Raw genomic sequence first — 16,364 nt, forward strand, 5'->3', positions numbered from 1 at the left:
TCTGTGGAGCACTTAAATGAAAGTGTGGGGCCCCTCCCAGGCAGGCAGCTTTCTTGTTCTAATCCTGTATTCATTGATTTATAGTTTCAGTAATGATGGGCATGTCTGAGCATATGAATGAGTGTGTGCCTCTGGCTGATTGTGTGAGTGCGTATCTGTCGCTGTATGTGTGTAGGTGTCCAATGCATGTTAGTGCATGTGCTTCTCAGACAGATCCACATCTCTGACTGCTGCAATGTATGTTTCTGTGTATTGGCCTAGATGTACGTCTGAATGAATCTAGTTAGCTGGAAGTAAGTTTCTATTATATTTTTGTATCACCTTTGGGCCGAATGCAGCTCTGGTGTAAGCAGGTACAACTCTCACAAAAGAATCACAGAATCATAGAATATCAGGGTTGGAAGGGACCTCAGGAGGTCATCTAGTCCAACCCCCTGCTCAAAGCAGGACCAATCCCCAACTCAATCATCCCAGGCAAGGCTTTGTCAAGCCTGACCTTAAAAACCTCAAAGGAAGGATATTCCACCACCTCCCTAGGTAACCCATTCCAGTGCTTCACCACCCTCCTAGTGAAAAATTTTTTCTTAATATCGTACCTAAACCTCCACCATTGCAACTTGAGACCATTTCTCCTTGTTCTGTCATCTGCCACCACTGAGAACAGCCTAGTTCCATCCTCTTTGGAACCTCCCTTCAGGTAGTTGAAAGCAGCTATCAAATCCCCCCCTCATTCTTCTCTTCTGCAGACTGAACAATCCCAGTTCCCTCAGCCTCTCCTCATGTGCTCCAGCCCCCTAATCATTTTTGTTTCCCTCTGCTGGATTCTTTCCAATTTTTCCACATCCTTCTTGTAGTATAGGGCCCAAAACTGGACACAGGACTCCAGATGAGGCCTCACCAATGTCGAATATAGGGGACTGATCACATCCCTCGATCTGCTGACAATGCCCCTACTTATACAGCCCAAAATGCTGTTAGCCTTCTTGGCAACAGGGGCACACTGTTGACTCATGTTCACCCTCTCTCCCGCTGTAACCCCTAGGTCCTTTTCTGCAGAACTGCTGCCTAGCCATTCAGTCCCTAGTCTGTAGCAGTGCATGAGATTCTTCTGTCCTAAGTGCAGGACTCTGCACTTACCCTTGTTGAACCTCATCAGATTTCTTTTGGCCCAATCCTCTAATTTGTCTAGGTCCCTTTGTATGCTGTCCCTACCCTCCAGCATATCTACCACTCCTCCCAGTTTAGTGTAATCTGCAAACTTACTGAGGGTGCAGTCCACACCATCTTCCAGATCATTAATGAAGATATTGAACAAAACCGGCCCGAGAACCGACCCTTGGGGCACTCTGCTTGATACCGGCTGCCACCTAGACAAGTTCTTGGTCCAGATTCATTGGTGAGGTGTATTACATGTTGGGTGTAAGTTAGCCAGTAAACAGATGTAACTAGCCAAGAAATGTAATGTACATCTATGGGGCCAAACTTTCCCCATGCTACTCATCTGTGTGTGTCTCTGCACCCCCACCCCTATACAAGTCTTTATGCAGATTGAACCATCCCCAGCCCTTAAGAAGTAGCCCCCTAATTTGACTTGTGCAGTCCTCTTAGTTGTTTTTCCAACTACATCAGATATTCCATTTCTTCGAGTGAAAGTTACATTCATTTTCAGTGCCCACTGAGTGCCAGATCTCTGCTGCTTATGGTTCTGGAGTCCTATTTTCTGACTATAAGCTGACGTATAATTGACATCACCATTCACATCACTGCCAGTTTTGGCCCCATGTATGTGCAACTAGCACATAAGTGCACAAAGATGCAGGTGTGTCTCTGAACAAAGCTTGTGTTTGTATGTCTGACACGTGACTCTTGTATGTTTCTGTAAGTGCACATCTGTGTATTCATGGTGCAGCTCTCTGCCTGTCGGTGGCACCATCTCTACCCTGGAGGTGAAGCAGGTGTTCACCTAGGGCAGAAACTATCAGAAGCAGCAAAATATTCAGTAACTGTGGATGACTGCAGGACTGGGCGGGACAGGCATTTATTGACTTGCCAAGGGCAGCAGAGCCCGCTCTGCCTGGATGGGTACCATACAGTACCACGTGAGGGCACTGAATAATGCAAAGGTAACAATACCTGAGTGCATTCCCAGGGTTTTCACATTAAATGTTATAGGATAGGGAATGTGAAAGTAATAAATGGAAATCGGATGGCAGTGAAATTTGCTTATTGTGTGCGACAGTCTGAAGGAAGCCCAGCAGGGAGGTCTGGCTACAGATACAAGGGACCAGGTTCACTGCAGCATGACTCCAGTTATACACCGGTGGAACTGCACTGGAAACAGCTGGGTTCCATCAGCTGGAGTGATGCAGTGGCGAATGGAGTGCAAGGATCCAAAAGGTGGCTTTACCACAGCTGGTGATGTGACATGTGCAGGAGATTGCAACTGCCCTAGCAAGAATCCAGGGAAATGGCAGGGGCCTTGCTTGTCCCAGCAGAGTGAATTTATGGCATTGTTAACTCTCCAACTCCGAGAGTCTGAATCTCATCGCACCAAGAGCTGCTATAAAACACACCAGCAGCATTTTATGTGCAAAAAGCACTCAAAAGAGATAGCGGAGGAGAAAAATGGAACAAGACGGTTCATGCACAATGTTGAACTAAACCTGGGACTGCATGGACCGCTGCCCTTTGCTGCCTTGTAAACCTCAGTTTCCTGACGCCTGCGAGAACCAGATGGTAACAGGCCTGATGAATCAACATCCATGTGGCTGTTTACAAGGGCTCCAGGTAGTGAGTGAGACTCACCTCTGCGAGGGTGGTTTGCTTTTATCCATCTGCTTGTTTCTACTTCCCTTCAGGTCCTCAATCAATGAGCTGGCCATTCTCGTTTCCCGCATGCAGAAGAATGCCGACCAAGTGGAAAAGGACATTCTGGAAACACAGTCCAAGCTCAAGCAGGTAATTGCTGGGCAAAGAGCAGGAGGTGACAATGTGGGCATGAGACAAAGGTGCTGGTGGGGAAGTAAGGACATCAGCATTTGGCCATGTGTAGCGAGCCAGCGAGATGCCACAAAATGCGTTACCAATGACAGTTGTGCAGGTGCTTGCATTATGCATCAGTCATGGCATCTAGGCAATGCCTTCATGGATGACTTGAGCCTGGATTACTTGCAGATAAAAGAGGGACCTAGATGATAGGGTAGACTCACTAGGTGAGCCTGTGAAAACCAGGCGTTCGTAGAGATTACACCTTATATCAATGTTCTGACCTAGATCTCTCGATTGCAAAGTAATCCTGGGATCTGGCCTGTGGGGGGGGGCTTTGTGGCTGTTCTCTTTGGATGACAGGACATAACTAACTACCAGAAGAACAAGGCTTTCGAGTTCCAGCAGGAGAACGCGAAAAACCTGAAGGAAGCCGAGACTCTGCTGAAGGACCTCTTCCTGGATGTGGATAAAGCAAAGAGGCTGAAGCATCCCCAAGCCATCGAAATAGAAAAAGAGTGAGTGGAGAATGCGTGTCTCATGCTGCTCTCCCCTGGCTGGGCACAAGGCTGGGATGACCGGGAGTCTGAAGTATTCTTAATTGAGTGACTTGGTGAGCTGAGCAAAGTAGTCAGGGTCCAGTCCTACCTCCAATAATTATTAATATTTATTATTTATATTGCAGTAACACCTGGGAACTCCAGTCACTGACCAGGATCCCACTGTGCTAGGTGCTGTACAAACTCAGAACCAAAAGACAGTCCCTGCCCCAAAGCCCTTATGTGACTCTCTGTGACTTTGGTCACTTATCTTCTCTGCCTCAGTTTCCCCATTGATAAACTGTGAATAATACACTCCCACTCCCACCCCCGAAGGGTTTTGCAAGGACTGAATAGTAAATGTTTATAAAGGTCTTTGAACATGGAAAGTTGTGTATAAGCTCCAAGCATTGTTGCTGTCTCATGCGGTACCTGAAGGTTCTTGTTGATCTCCACTCTCTAATGCAACAGGTTTCGATTAAACGTTGGTGGAACAAAAGATAAAATATCATGGGGCACATTCCCAAAAGTGCCATCTGATATCCACATCTGTGTTGTGTGCAGGGCCATAGGTATTTAGACATCCCAGTCCCCCTGTATGCACACAAACAGGCCATGTGCACACATTGCTACTGCGGTAATTGCATGTGCAAATGTGAGTGTATGTGAACAAATAGCACCTAAAAGGGAACATTTCTGAGCCTCCAGTATCCAGGCATACGGCAAACCAGCAACAAAGCTGAAAAATCACCACCTGGCATACGATATTGTGTTAGTATTAATACCTCATAGCACTGTTCATTCATAGATCTCAAAGCACTTTGTAAAGGATCTCCCCATTTTACAAGGCAACGCACAAGGAGGCAAGGTGACTTGCCAAAAGTTACCCTGAAAAGTCAACGGCAGAGCCAGGAATAGAAACTAGGTCTCCTGAGTTCCAGACCAGTGCACTGGCCACTAAGGCTATGTCTACACTGATTATCTTACAGTTGTGCCGCTACAGCAGTGCCGTGGTAAGGTACGCAGTGTAGCCGCTCTCTTTTAGCGGGAGAGAGCTCTCTCACCGACAAAATAAAACCACCCTCAATGAGGGTCAGTGACTTTGTCGGTGGGAGAGAGCGTCTCCCACTGACAAAGCGCTGGCCGCACTGACGAAAGTGCAGAGTAGACATAGCTACCCTGCTTCCCAAAAAACCCCCAGTAAAGCCAGTGGGAGGGCTGTTTCCCTACCGCAGCACAGATAGCCCTGGAAAAGGGCACTGTGGGTTAAAGCTATATAGTATAGCAGCAAAACACCCTGAAGCACCATCGCTTATGTGAGCAATAATTTTTATTGCTTTCCTCTCCCCCTCGCCCTCTCTCCCTCTCTAGAATGAAAATCTGAAAGGAAAAATACTCTTTACTCCTTAAAAGCAGCAAAGAGTCCTGTGGCACCTTATAGACTAATAGACATTTTACAGCATGAGCATATATATATACACATGGCCCTGGAAATTTCCACTACATGCATCCGACGAAGTCGGTATTCACCCACGAAAGCTCATGCTCTAAAACGTGTTAGTCTATAAGGTGCCACAGGACTCTTTGCTGCTTTTACAGATCCAGACTAACACGGCTACCCCTCTGATTCTTTACTCCTTACACTTCAGAGTGATTTAATTTTCCTTCTCGGGAGGGAATAAAGTGCCCCTACTGAGCTCTGTGCAAGCATCAATGCCTGTGCACCACTCCCATGCTCCTCCTCGGGGCTGAGCTCAGGAGAGAAACCCCCTAGCCAGAGAGTATCTTGGCATGTGCCATGCACCACAAGGATAGTTGGTGGGTCAAGAGGGGAAAGCAGAACATGCTGGGTTCTCTGGGGGAAATCATGGCTCCACAAAACTCCCTTTGACTTCTGTGGGGCCAGGATTTTACCCAACATTCTGTTATTGTCACCACAGTGAATTGGCAATGAGATGTGCATCTCTTTCCTCCCTCCCTCACGTACAGCATCAAGCAGCTCCATGACCGTGTGACACACCAATGTGCTGAATATCGAGATCTCTATGAAAAATGTAACATTCCTGAAGGGGGTTCCAAGCTGGACTGGGCCAAAATTCTAGACCAGAAGCAGGTAAACGCAGCAGTTCCAGCTGCTTTTTGTGGCAGAATCATGCTCTGGGAACGTCGATGCCAGCACTCGTATATCAGCAAGCAAAACAAGGCCGTTAACGTGTTTGAGATTCTATACACACCTGCCAGCCACTGCCCTCTCCCTTCAGATTAGCCACAGCTGTCAAGTCTGACTCCCTCCAGGGGTGGGGAATGGTACTGGTGGTTTTTTCTAACATCCCATGTGATGGGAGATACTCTTCCATTCTGATGAGTATTCATTGGTGATTTACCATGCTGATCCTGTTAGTGGGGTGAGCAGGCTGCCTCTATAACTAGCAAGTGTGTGATGCCCTCGGTGCACATTGTGACCTTTGCTAGATTGTGACACCTGGGTGTGTGTAGCACCCGCGCTTGAGTTCACTTAGACTAATTTGCAAATGTCCTAGTAGCAGATGGCACTCGCCTTTTATCACCCCCAAGCCCTGTTTGTAGGGTGAAGCACAACCATATCAGTTCAGGTTCATAGCCCACTAGGTATGTCTACACTGCAATTAGACACCTGTGGCTGGCTCGTGCCAGCTGACTTGGGCTAAGGGGTTTGGGTGAAAGGGCTGTTTAACTGTGGTTTAGACACTGGGTTCAGGCTCCAGCCCGAGCTCTGGGAGCCTCCCACCTCGCAAGCTCCAGCCTGAGACAGAGCTACGCTGCAGCTTAGCCCAAGCCCTGCGAGCCAGAGTCAGCTGGCACAGGCCAGCTGTGGGTTTTTAACTGCTGTGTTGACCCACCCACTGTTGGGCAATGGGGCAGAATATCTTCTCTTTGCCCTCTATGCATGTGGACAAATAGCTGAAAGGGATAAAAGAAACCAAACATGCTTAGAAATTGGCATATGTTCTCCTCCCATATGAAGGAAGGAGTGAGGGTACTGGCCAGTTTCCTATTCCCAGCACCAAACTGCAGTGGAAAATTCCCAATGGTACCTTTTACACTAGCCTCTGGCAGTAGGAAATTAGGAAGGGGTGTGGTCTGTCTCCTAGAGGAAAACACATGCTCACCACACAGCTCGTTTGCATGTAGAAGCAAGTCAGCGTGGGACAATATGGCCCCACCATGCCAGAACTGGAGAAGCAAATAGCAGAGCACAACATCCTCCAGAAAGAGATAGAAGCCTACGGCCTCCAGATCAAGAACCTCCACAGCCCGGTAAGGTACCCCTCCTCGATCTCCTACTCCATCTCCACTCATGACGCTGGGAGCCCTACGCCCAGTCCTGGTGGGAATCCCAGGGGTCCGCCATCTCCATTGTCATTGTTGGCTTCATTCTTGCATTCATGGCCACGCATAGGGCTACTGATCACGTCTTTACTGCACAAGTTAGTATATGGCACTGACTACTCTCCCACAGTCCTGCTAGGCCCAGTGCAAAACCTGGGGTGGATTCTTTGGGGCCAGGTCTTGTTCAAAATCCTTGCCTGGAACCTGGAGTGGGTCTCACTAAAATATTGCTCCAGAATACTTGAATTGTCAAGTTGCCACCATGTGTTGAATATCACGATGAAGGGGTTTTTTTTGGTTTGGTTGGTTTTGTTTTGTTTTGTTAGCTTTGTTTATTGTTGGCCTTCAGAAATTCAAGCCTTTCTCCAGTCAACATTTTGGCCTTTGTTGTCTCTTTTGAGGCCTGTGAGCCCACGAATAGGCACCCCTCGTTGAGAGAGAACACTGCTTCATTACCAGAGATTCCTATGGTAGCAATGGGTCCTGGTAACTGTGTGCAGGATATTTTGTGAGAGAGGGGTGCGGTCTGTTGTTTTGAGCACAGGCCTGGGAGCCAGAAATGCCTGTCTGTGTGACTTCGGGCAAATCACTTCACGCCTCAGCTGAGCTTCCCCTTAGTGAAATATGAATAACAGCACCCTGCTGAGACGAGGTTTAATTAAGGCCTATAAAGTGCAGTAGAAGTGCTGATGGTCAGCATCTGCTAACTGGTAGCCAACCACTGAAGCCAATTGACCCAGACAGTGGCATGATCCATGTAGCATCTGGGTTTGCTCCATTTGTCCTGAACAGCAGGTAACGCAGCCGAGACTAGGCCTGGAACAGCTCTACCAGGAGAGCTAGAAGGAGGTTTTCATTTGGCGGAGGCAGCAAGAAAGCGGCCTCGGCTGGAAGCTAGTCTGTGTACTCTGCACAATGGCTCTGGGACGGTTCTTGAGCAGTTTGCAAATGCATGTGCAAATGTTTATCAAACCTGCATGTTTAGTGACCACACTGTTTTCCCTCTTCCTTTGACGGGGACTGGATAACACCACAGAATGCAGCGGATTTAAAGAGCCAGTACAAGGATTTGCTGGTAAGGGTCTTGCTTAGTGTGATGTGCCTAGCAAGATATGTTGTTTTGTGTCAGCGTTCGGGGAATCGGCTTGGGCTGGTTCTCTGGATATTCCAAATGGTGAGTGGGTCAGTGCCGTGTCGGTGACCCATTTCCCATGGGCAGGGAGGGAACACAGCAGAGCCTGGGGGCAGAAACCACTTTGTGTAGCTTCTAAACATCACAGGGCCTGATTTCCCCCTCTCTCTGAGGCAAATCAAGAGCAGTGTCATTGGATTCAGAAGCACTAGGCCAGTGCATGTGAGGAGAATCAAGCCCGTTGTCCTGTTTGTGACCCCACAATCCATTTCCTTGGAGAGGATTTAATTGCCACAAGCAGAGGATTCTGGGCATGGTTTGGGAATCTGGAGGACCAAAGCTCTGGATCCAAACACCTCTAGACCTCGGGGTGTTCAAAATCCAGATCCAAATTTTGCAGCGTAAGCCTGTTTCTGATTAGGAGCCCAAATGGGGAATAAGCAGCTGGGGGAGAGGAATTTGCAACTGTCCTCCCTAGGTAAAACAAAGGAAGGACAAACAGGGCAAATATACCCCACGGTGGGAACATTTCTCAGCCTCCTCTGAAGCGTCAACCTGGCTTCAGATTCTGGTATGACAAAAACATCTTGTTTGAAAAGAATGAGGGAAGAGGGAATGAAAATTACATCAGATAAGAACCGGTGAGAGGCAGCTGTTTGAAAAGGCCTCTGGGGATCTGTTAACAGATGAACAATAACCAAGGGGGGAAGGGTCTGGACCCTTCTCAGTCTAGATGCTGACGTCTCCTCTCTTTGATATGAATTGGCAGAAAGCCTCCGTCTGGCGAGGGCAGAGCCTAGGCAGTCTGTACAACCACCTGCAAGGCTGCACCAAGGAGTTGGGTTACCTCAAGGACCAGCAGAACAAAATCCTGAAGCAGGACTGGAGCGACCAAATGGCTGACCCGCCGGGCGTGCGCCGGGAGTATGAGGTAAATGCTCTGCAGACCTCTCTGCATCGGAGAGATGGGATGTCTTTACAGGGCCGCCAGGAGGGGGCAATTTGCCACAGGCCCTGGGCCCTGCAGGGGCCCCCACAAGAGTTTTTTGGGACCCCTGGAGCAGGATCCTTCACTCACGCCAGGGGCCCCGGAAAACTTCTCGCGGGGCCCGGGCCCCCGGAGCTGCTTCCGCTCCGGGTCTCTGGTGGCAATTCAGCTGCAGGGGGTCCTTCCACCCTGGGACCCGCCGCTGAAGTGCTGGGTCTTCGGCGGCAATTTGGCGGCGTGTCCCGGAGTGGAAGGACCCCCCCGCCGCCAAATTACCCCCGAAGCGGGGGCCCCCCATTACCGAAGACCCCAGGCCCCCATAATCTTCTGGGCGGCCCTGTGTCTGTATTGTTTAGCAAAATCCTCCTCCTTTCAGGTTGGAGGAGGACTCTCTCTACTGATTTCTCCCCTCCTGGTACAGCTAGCCAGCTAATTAGCTACTCACCCAAAAGCAACACCACGTCACAGAGAACCTGGGAATGAAAATCTACTTAGGACAAACATGCCTCTGCTTCGTCTCAGCCAGCCCCATGCATGGCTGTCTCCAGCCTCCCACCAGCTTTTACACATCACTTGTTCTTCTCTTTCCCCTGCATGCTTGTGCTGTCATATGAGCCATGTGACCGCTATTTCGCACCCTGGCTACCATTTCTCTGCCACGCTGACTCGGGCAGCCTGACTGTGACTGTGACCCAGGCATTTAAATCCCTTCACTTCTCCTGCAGAACTTCAAGGCTAATGAGCTGCTTAACCAGGAGGAGTATGTGAACCAGCTCCAGGATGATGGAGACAGGATGATTGAACTGAAGCACCCAGCTGTGGAGCCCATACAGGTAGGGGACCCAGGTTGGAGCCTGCTTTCCTTCCCCCACCCTGCCATACCAAGCTGGCCTCCAGGACACTGGCTCCAAAGTCATGCACCAAGCAGCTAGGTAGTTCAGAGAGAGTCCCTTTGATACAAGCCCCACTGAAGGAAGAGCTGATTTTGCAGAGTATGTTCTCCCTGCCCCAGTCAAAGGTCTGTCTACGCAACAAAAGCTGTGCACGGGCTAGCCAGCCTGAGGTAGCCTGAACCCAGCTAGTGCAGCTTCAGCCTGGGGAGTATAAGCCCAGCAGAGAATCTGGGTACATAAGAACATAAGAACAGCTGTACTGGGTCAGACCAAAGGTCCATCCAGCCCAGTATCCTGTCTACCGACAGTGGCCAATGCCAGGTGCCCCAGAGGGAGTGAACCTAACATGTAATGATCAAGTGATCTCTCTCCTGCCATCCATCCCCACCCTCTGACAAACAGAGGCTAGGGACACCATTCCTTACCCATCCTGGCTAATAGCCATTAATGGACTTAACCTCCATGAATTTATCCAGTTCTCTTTTAAACCCTGTTATAGTCCTAGCCTTCACAACCTCCCCAGGCAAGGAGTTCCATGAGTTGACTGGGCGCTGTGTAAAGAACTTTCTTTTATTTGTTTTAAACCTGTTGCCCATTAATTTCTTGCTAGCCTGCTCTGAAGCCCACACTGTGCTGTCTTCACTGCTGTTAGCAACAAAGAGTCCTGTGGCACCTTATAGACTAACCTTAACTGAAAACAATGGGGACTGAGCCTGCTTATCCTGGGGGTGAATTTGATCCTCACCAGCTGACAAGTTACACTCACTTTGCGCACAGGATAGTTCCCTTCTTCAAATGCTCACTTGACAGGGCCTCAACAAGCAGGAATCTGATCTAGGGTCTGTCTATACAGCAACAGTGGTGCACGGGCTAGCCTCCCCGAGCAAGCCTGAATTCAGCTAGCGTGAGAAACAATAGCAGTGAAGTATCAGAGGGGTAGCTGTGTTAGTCTGGATCTGTAAAAAGCAACAGAGTCCTGTGGCACCTTATAGACTAAGTAGTACTATAAGTAGTAGGCTAGCCCGTGCACCACTCTTGCTGTATAGACAGACCCTAGATCAGATTCCTGCTTGTTGAGGCCCTGTCAAGTGAGCATTTGAAGAAGGGAACTATCCTGTGCACAAAGTGAGTGTAACTTACACCAGCTTGTCAGCTGGTGAGGATCAAATTCACCCCCAGGATAAGCAGGCTCAGTCCCCATTGTTTTCAGTGGGAGCTACCCTTGCTTACACAAGGGTCTGAATTTGATCCCTACAGGGTACCAAGTTGATTTAACTTGCCTTGAAGTCAAAGGGAGCTGCACCTGCTTACACCAGGGCTGATTTTAGCCTTGTTAGTATGAGTTAAATCATGTGAGGAGCTGCTTTATCATCCACCCCTTCTGTCTGTCACTCTACCTGCTACACACCGTCTGTCTGTCTCCTCAGCGTGTCAGTTACACCAGTATTGCACTCCCACTGAATAACAAGTCAGTGCAAGTCACCCGTCAGTGCCACTTCCACACACACGTGCTCTCTGACCAGCTCACACCTGCTGTGTAAATTGCACCACCATTGCTGATTTGGGGCCCCAAACTTTCTCCTGGCTGCATTGGGCCCTACGTTTTCCAGCACTCTGAAAGATCAAGTGCAGCAGAAAGTCAATCTGTTTAAAAGGCTAAATCGGGGATAGTCAGCCTTCAGTCATGAATGCTGTCTCAGCAGCTGCTCCCTTCCAGAGCAAGGGAAGGGAACAGACCTGTTGCACCAGTCTGGTATGGTCTAGGGGGTTGGTTTTGTTTTTTATGGAGCAGGTTTTTCCTGTGGCTCTGCAACTGAGAATGCAGTCCTAGCTGACTCTGGAAGACTCTCTTTATAAAAGCTGGATCTGCTGCAGTCTAAGGGTTGAGTTTTTCAGCATAAGAGAGACAGTCTGTAAAAAACAAGTCTATCCTGAAAAGGTGAAAAAGGCCTTGTTTTCTATGGTGTGGATACCAGGTAACTGAATCTGGGTTTCAGCCTCCCCCATCTGAACCCAATCAAGGCCACAAGAGAAGAGGAAGTCCTTTCCCTGCTCCATGGATCAGGGAAACAAGAGTTGCTAGGCTAGTTGAAGTGGGGTCACAAGGTCCTCTTGACCTCTCACCCTTCCGTTAGAGCTGCCATCTTCCCCTCATGGAAATCCTTTTTCCTCCCTCCAGGTGCATCATTCAGCACTTGCATCACAGCATCTCCTCCAGGGCTGAGAGTATTGACAGACTGTTCCAAACCAATGGGAATCTGAGCGCAATACAGACTGCTTGCATCCCATTGGGAATCATATAAATACGATGCTCTCAGCCTTCAGCTAGTCCTGAGAGAAGTAATGCCCTCAAGCACTAGAGATGATGCTCATTTGAAGGGATGACCTCAATGCTGCAGGTGTGGTTATGCACCTGCAATTAAATATGGATGCAAATCTGCACCCACAATACTGGTGTCGGAGTTGAGACCCTTTTAGAAACAGGGGCCTAAAGATGTAAGGTGGATGTTCACTGTCTCTTGCAGGATCATGCTACAGCTCTGAATGTTCTTTGTCCGCCGTCTCTCTCAGGGCTCAGCAGCAGTTGCTAGCTGCTGCTGTGATCTCTGGGACTTGAGGAGATGCAGAGAGGAAACATAAGAGATGGGGGAGTTAAGACTAGAAGGACACATGTTAGAACTGCTTCTATCCCACTGCAGGCTCACCAGGAAGCCTTGAGGAACGAGTGGCAGAATTTTCTCAACCTCTGCATCTGCCAGGAGAGTCAGCTGAAGAGCGTGGAGAGCTACAGGAAGGTAAAACGAGTCCAGCAGAGGGCACAACGACTTGCCACAGGGAACTTTTTGCAAGACTGGGTGCAAAATTTGTCATCGGGTGGGGATCACACTCCGCCAAGGAGGCAAGCAGGCTCAGCCCCCATTGGCCCTGGACTCCAGGTCATGCCGTGGGTCTGCTGGACAATGGGAAAGTATGGGGAGCCCTGGTTTGGGTCAAAGTTTGACATCCCACTGGAATGCACTGCTGGGGCTACGCAGAGGTGTGAGCCACTGTGTTACCTCTCTGCCTCAGCAAGAGAGATTTGCTGGAGATCAGCTCCCTGCTACGCCAGCCTGTCTGCTTAACAGCCAACTCCTCAAACTCTCCCTGCCCAAACTTCGCCTAGCAGCACAGACACCGATTTTCAGCTTTCCCCAGGGGTGGCCCACCCCTGCTCCGCCCCCAGGTCCCACCCTCATTCTGCTCCACCCTTGCTTCACCCCTCCTCTGAGACCTCTCCCCCACCCTGCCCTCACTCCGCCTCTTCCCACCCCTGCTCCTCTCCTTCCTCTTCCAGCACCAGGGCCGGCTTTAGGCCTACTCAACCAATTCCCCCGAATCAGGCCCCGTGCCTAAGAGGGCCCCACAGCCAGTGAGAATCCCTTCCCTGGCTAGAGGCTCCTTTTTAATTTCTAGTCACCTGGCAGCACTCTGGGTCTTCGGCAGCACTTCCACGGTGGGTACTTCGCTTGCTCCGGGTCTTCAGCGGCGGGTCTTTCAGTGCCGCCAAAGACCTGGAGTGAGTGAAGGACCCACCGCCAAAGACTCGAAGCACCACCCGGTGAGTACAAGCCCTACGTGGGTTGTTTTGTCTTGTTTTGTTTTTTTAAGTCATCTCTGCCGGGGCCCCGTCGAAACTGTTTGAATTTGGCCCCACACTTCCTAAAGCCAGCCCTGTCCAGCACCTGCCACCCGCTGCTGAACAGCTGATCGGCGGCGGGTGGGAGGTGCTAGGAGTGGAGGAGGAGCTGATCAGCAAGACCTTCCAAACAGCTGATCAGTGGGCGGCTGGTGGGTGCTGAGCACCCACTTTTTTTTTCCCCCTCGAGTCGGTGCCTATGTCTAGCAGGCAACAATTGGGGAAGTCCAGCCCCAAGCTCATCGGGGATATTTCTCTGCAATGCACAGCCCCTATCACTCTGTGCTCACAGAAGATATTAAGTTCGGTGCTCTTTTAAAGAGTCAGCACATTACAGGTTATTAAGTTCAGTGAGGTCAATACACCTTTCCTTTCCAACACAACACTCAGCTGGTCTGTAGTAAATGTAAAACAAGTTTATCAAACAAAAGTCATAGGTTACTTTAAGTGATACCAAGTCTAAGGAGCAAAGCTAGAAAGGGAACAAACAATAAGTAAAAATATGCTTTCTAAGGCAAAGACCTAGCTTAATAACATACAGACTTTGCTCAAGGCAGTTTATTCACCAGTTTTCTTTTTCCTGTAATAGCTGGCTAGTTTTTAGCCAGGATCCCCACAGAGTCCACGGCGCCTCAGGGGACGGATAATCCAGAATCTTTTGTCTGCCTTACAGCTCAAAGTCTGCCTTTGTTTCAAGACTCAGATTGATTCAGTCTCCTGCGGGGGAGGGGGAATTCCATTTTGATTAAAGTGTCCCCTGGTGTGTTCCAATGTGATGTTTTCGGTTGCAATTTTACAATGTAAATGTTTTCCTCCTGGAGCCTTTGATAAAAAAACTTATTGAATTTGGCCACACTTGGTTTGAGGTGTTGGCCTCTTTCCTTTGTCTTGGGAAAATCAGCTTATCTAACACCCCCCCCCGCCCCCCCGGACATGCCTGGTTTAAACAGCTTTTAGTCACAGCCTTAAAAGCAAAACATCACTGAGGGTATGTCTACATCTACAATTTTGCAGCGCTGGTTGTTACAGCTGTATTAGTACAGCTGTATAGGGCCAGCGCTGCAGAGTGGCCACACTTACAGCAACCAGCGCTGCAAGTGGTGTTAGATGTGGCCACACTGCAGCGCTGTTGGGCGGCTTCAAGGGGGGTTCGGGGAACGCGAGAGCAAACCGGGGAAGGAGACCAGCTTCCCCGCGGTTTGTTCTCGCATTCCCCGAACCCCCTTGCAAACCGCAGGGAAGGAGACCTGCTTGCTCGGGGGTTCGGGGAACGTGAGAGCAAACCACAGCGAAGGAGATCTGCTTGCACTGGGGTTCGGGGAACGTGAGAGCAAACCGGGGAAGGAGACCAGCTTCCCCGCGGTTTGCTCTCGCGTTCCCCGAACCCCCCTGCAAACCGCAGGGAAGGAGACCTGCTTGCTTGGGGGTTCAGGGAACGCGAGAGCAAACCGCAGGGAAGGAGACCAGCTTCCCCGCGGTTTGCTCTCGCGTTCCCCGAACCCCCCTGCAAACCGCAGGGAAGGAGACCTGCTTGCTCGGGAGTTCGGGGAACGCGACAGCAAACCGGGGAAGGAGACCTGCTTAATTACCAGAGAGGCTTCCTCAGGTATGCTGGGATACCTGCTTATTCCACGGAGGTCAAGAAGAGCGCTGGTAAGTGTCTACACTTGATTACCAGCGCTGGATCACCAGCGCTGGATCCTCTACACCCAAGACAAAACGGGAGTACGGCCAGCGTTGCAAACAGGGAGTTGCAGCGCTGGTGATGCCCTGCAGATGTGTACACCTCCTAAGTTGCAGCGCTGTAACCCCCTCACCAGCGCTGCAACTTTGTGATGTAGACAAGCCCTCAGTAGCCGTAATTCCACATGGAGCATCGGCACGTACATTTCACAATGATATTATGACCATGTGTTGTTAGTTTTTAGAGATATCTCACAAGGCATATTTTGTGCAAATATCATTGCAGTGGTGTGTAGGATGTGAGTACAAAGGTGCCTAGTACCCTGCCCATCTGTGCTCCACTAGTATCTGCTGAAGGATCTGTACCCAGCTTAGGTTTGGCTTCAGAAAGCAGAGGAGTCTTCACTGTTGATTTAAGCTTTGCTGATGGAGCCAGGTAGTTAGGATTACAAGGAAGTGGCTGATTAGACTATACCAAAGGTGGGTAATATGTAGGGTTGATATTTCTGTGATCAGGGAGAGGTTGATTAGCATTAGGGTAGTAATGGACAAGTAATTAATTTGAATTGTTAATTGGAGTGGCTACAGGGATTCCATATGTGCTGTCAGTGCTGAAGCCTGAGCATAAAGTGACGTGACTTTGTATGAAATATCGTCATGATCTCGCAAAGATCTCGGAGTCATTCATGCTGTTCAAAAGTGGCAGTGCAGGCTCTTCAGCCATGTCACCACAATGGACAAAAACTGCCCAGCGCTCAATGCTCTCAAATGCTCCATTGATTCAGGAAGGGGTGCATGACCTGACCTGACCTGACCTGGGGCCACCTGTAGGGTCACACCAGAGATTCACAGATTTGCTGGGAACTTCACGACATGGTGCCTGGTGCAACACAATCAATCAGGATCACTCTGGCTGGTGTAGCAGCCCTCAGTATGTTCAACAAAGATGACGAGATCAGCAGATCAGGGTGATTTAGCTGTCATGATTAAGTTAAATGGAGTTATGGGTTGGGCTCGGGTTTGAGGATCAACGTAGGACTCACTTAATGAGTACAGAGGTGCTGATGCCCAGCCTTCATGGTCTCCCAGCATCTTCTGA

The 16,364-nt window shown here is 49.6% G+C and overlaps 1 protein-coding gene across 3 annotated transcripts in view; it reads left to right on the forward strand.

The window, feature by feature from the left end:
• Positions 1 to 16,364, forward strand: part of EVPL (envoplakin) — a 56,528-nt gene that overhangs the window by 21,349 nt on the left and 18,815 nt on the right. For all 3 annotated transcript variants that reach the window (XM_030534399.1, XM_030534400.1, XM_030534401.1), the window contains 8 exons: positions 2,859 to 2,958; positions 3,349 to 3,503; positions 5,514 to 5,637; positions 6,696 to 6,821; positions 7,930 to 7,968; positions 8,795 to 8,956; positions 9,739 to 9,846; positions 12,606 to 12,701. In XM_030534399.1, coding sequence (XP_030390259.1) covers positions 2,859 to 2,958; positions 3,349 to 3,503; positions 5,514 to 5,637; positions 6,696 to 6,821; positions 7,930 to 7,968; positions 8,795 to 8,956; positions 9,739 to 9,846; positions 12,606 to 12,701 — 910 coding nt within the window. The remainder of the gene's footprint in view (positions 1 to 2,858; positions 2,959 to 3,348; positions 3,504 to 5,513; positions 5,638 to 6,695; positions 6,822 to 7,929; positions 7,969 to 8,794; positions 8,957 to 9,738; positions 9,847 to 12,605; positions 12,702 to 16,364) is intronic.

Source organism: Gopherus evgoodei, chromosome 15 (genome assembly GCF_007399415.2).
Source record: "Gopherus evgoodei ecotype Sinaloan lineage chromosome 15, rGopEvg1_v1.p, whole genome shotgun sequence".
Taxonomy (NCBI): Eukaryota; Metazoa; Chordata; order Testudines; family Testudinidae; genus Gopherus; species Gopherus evgoodei.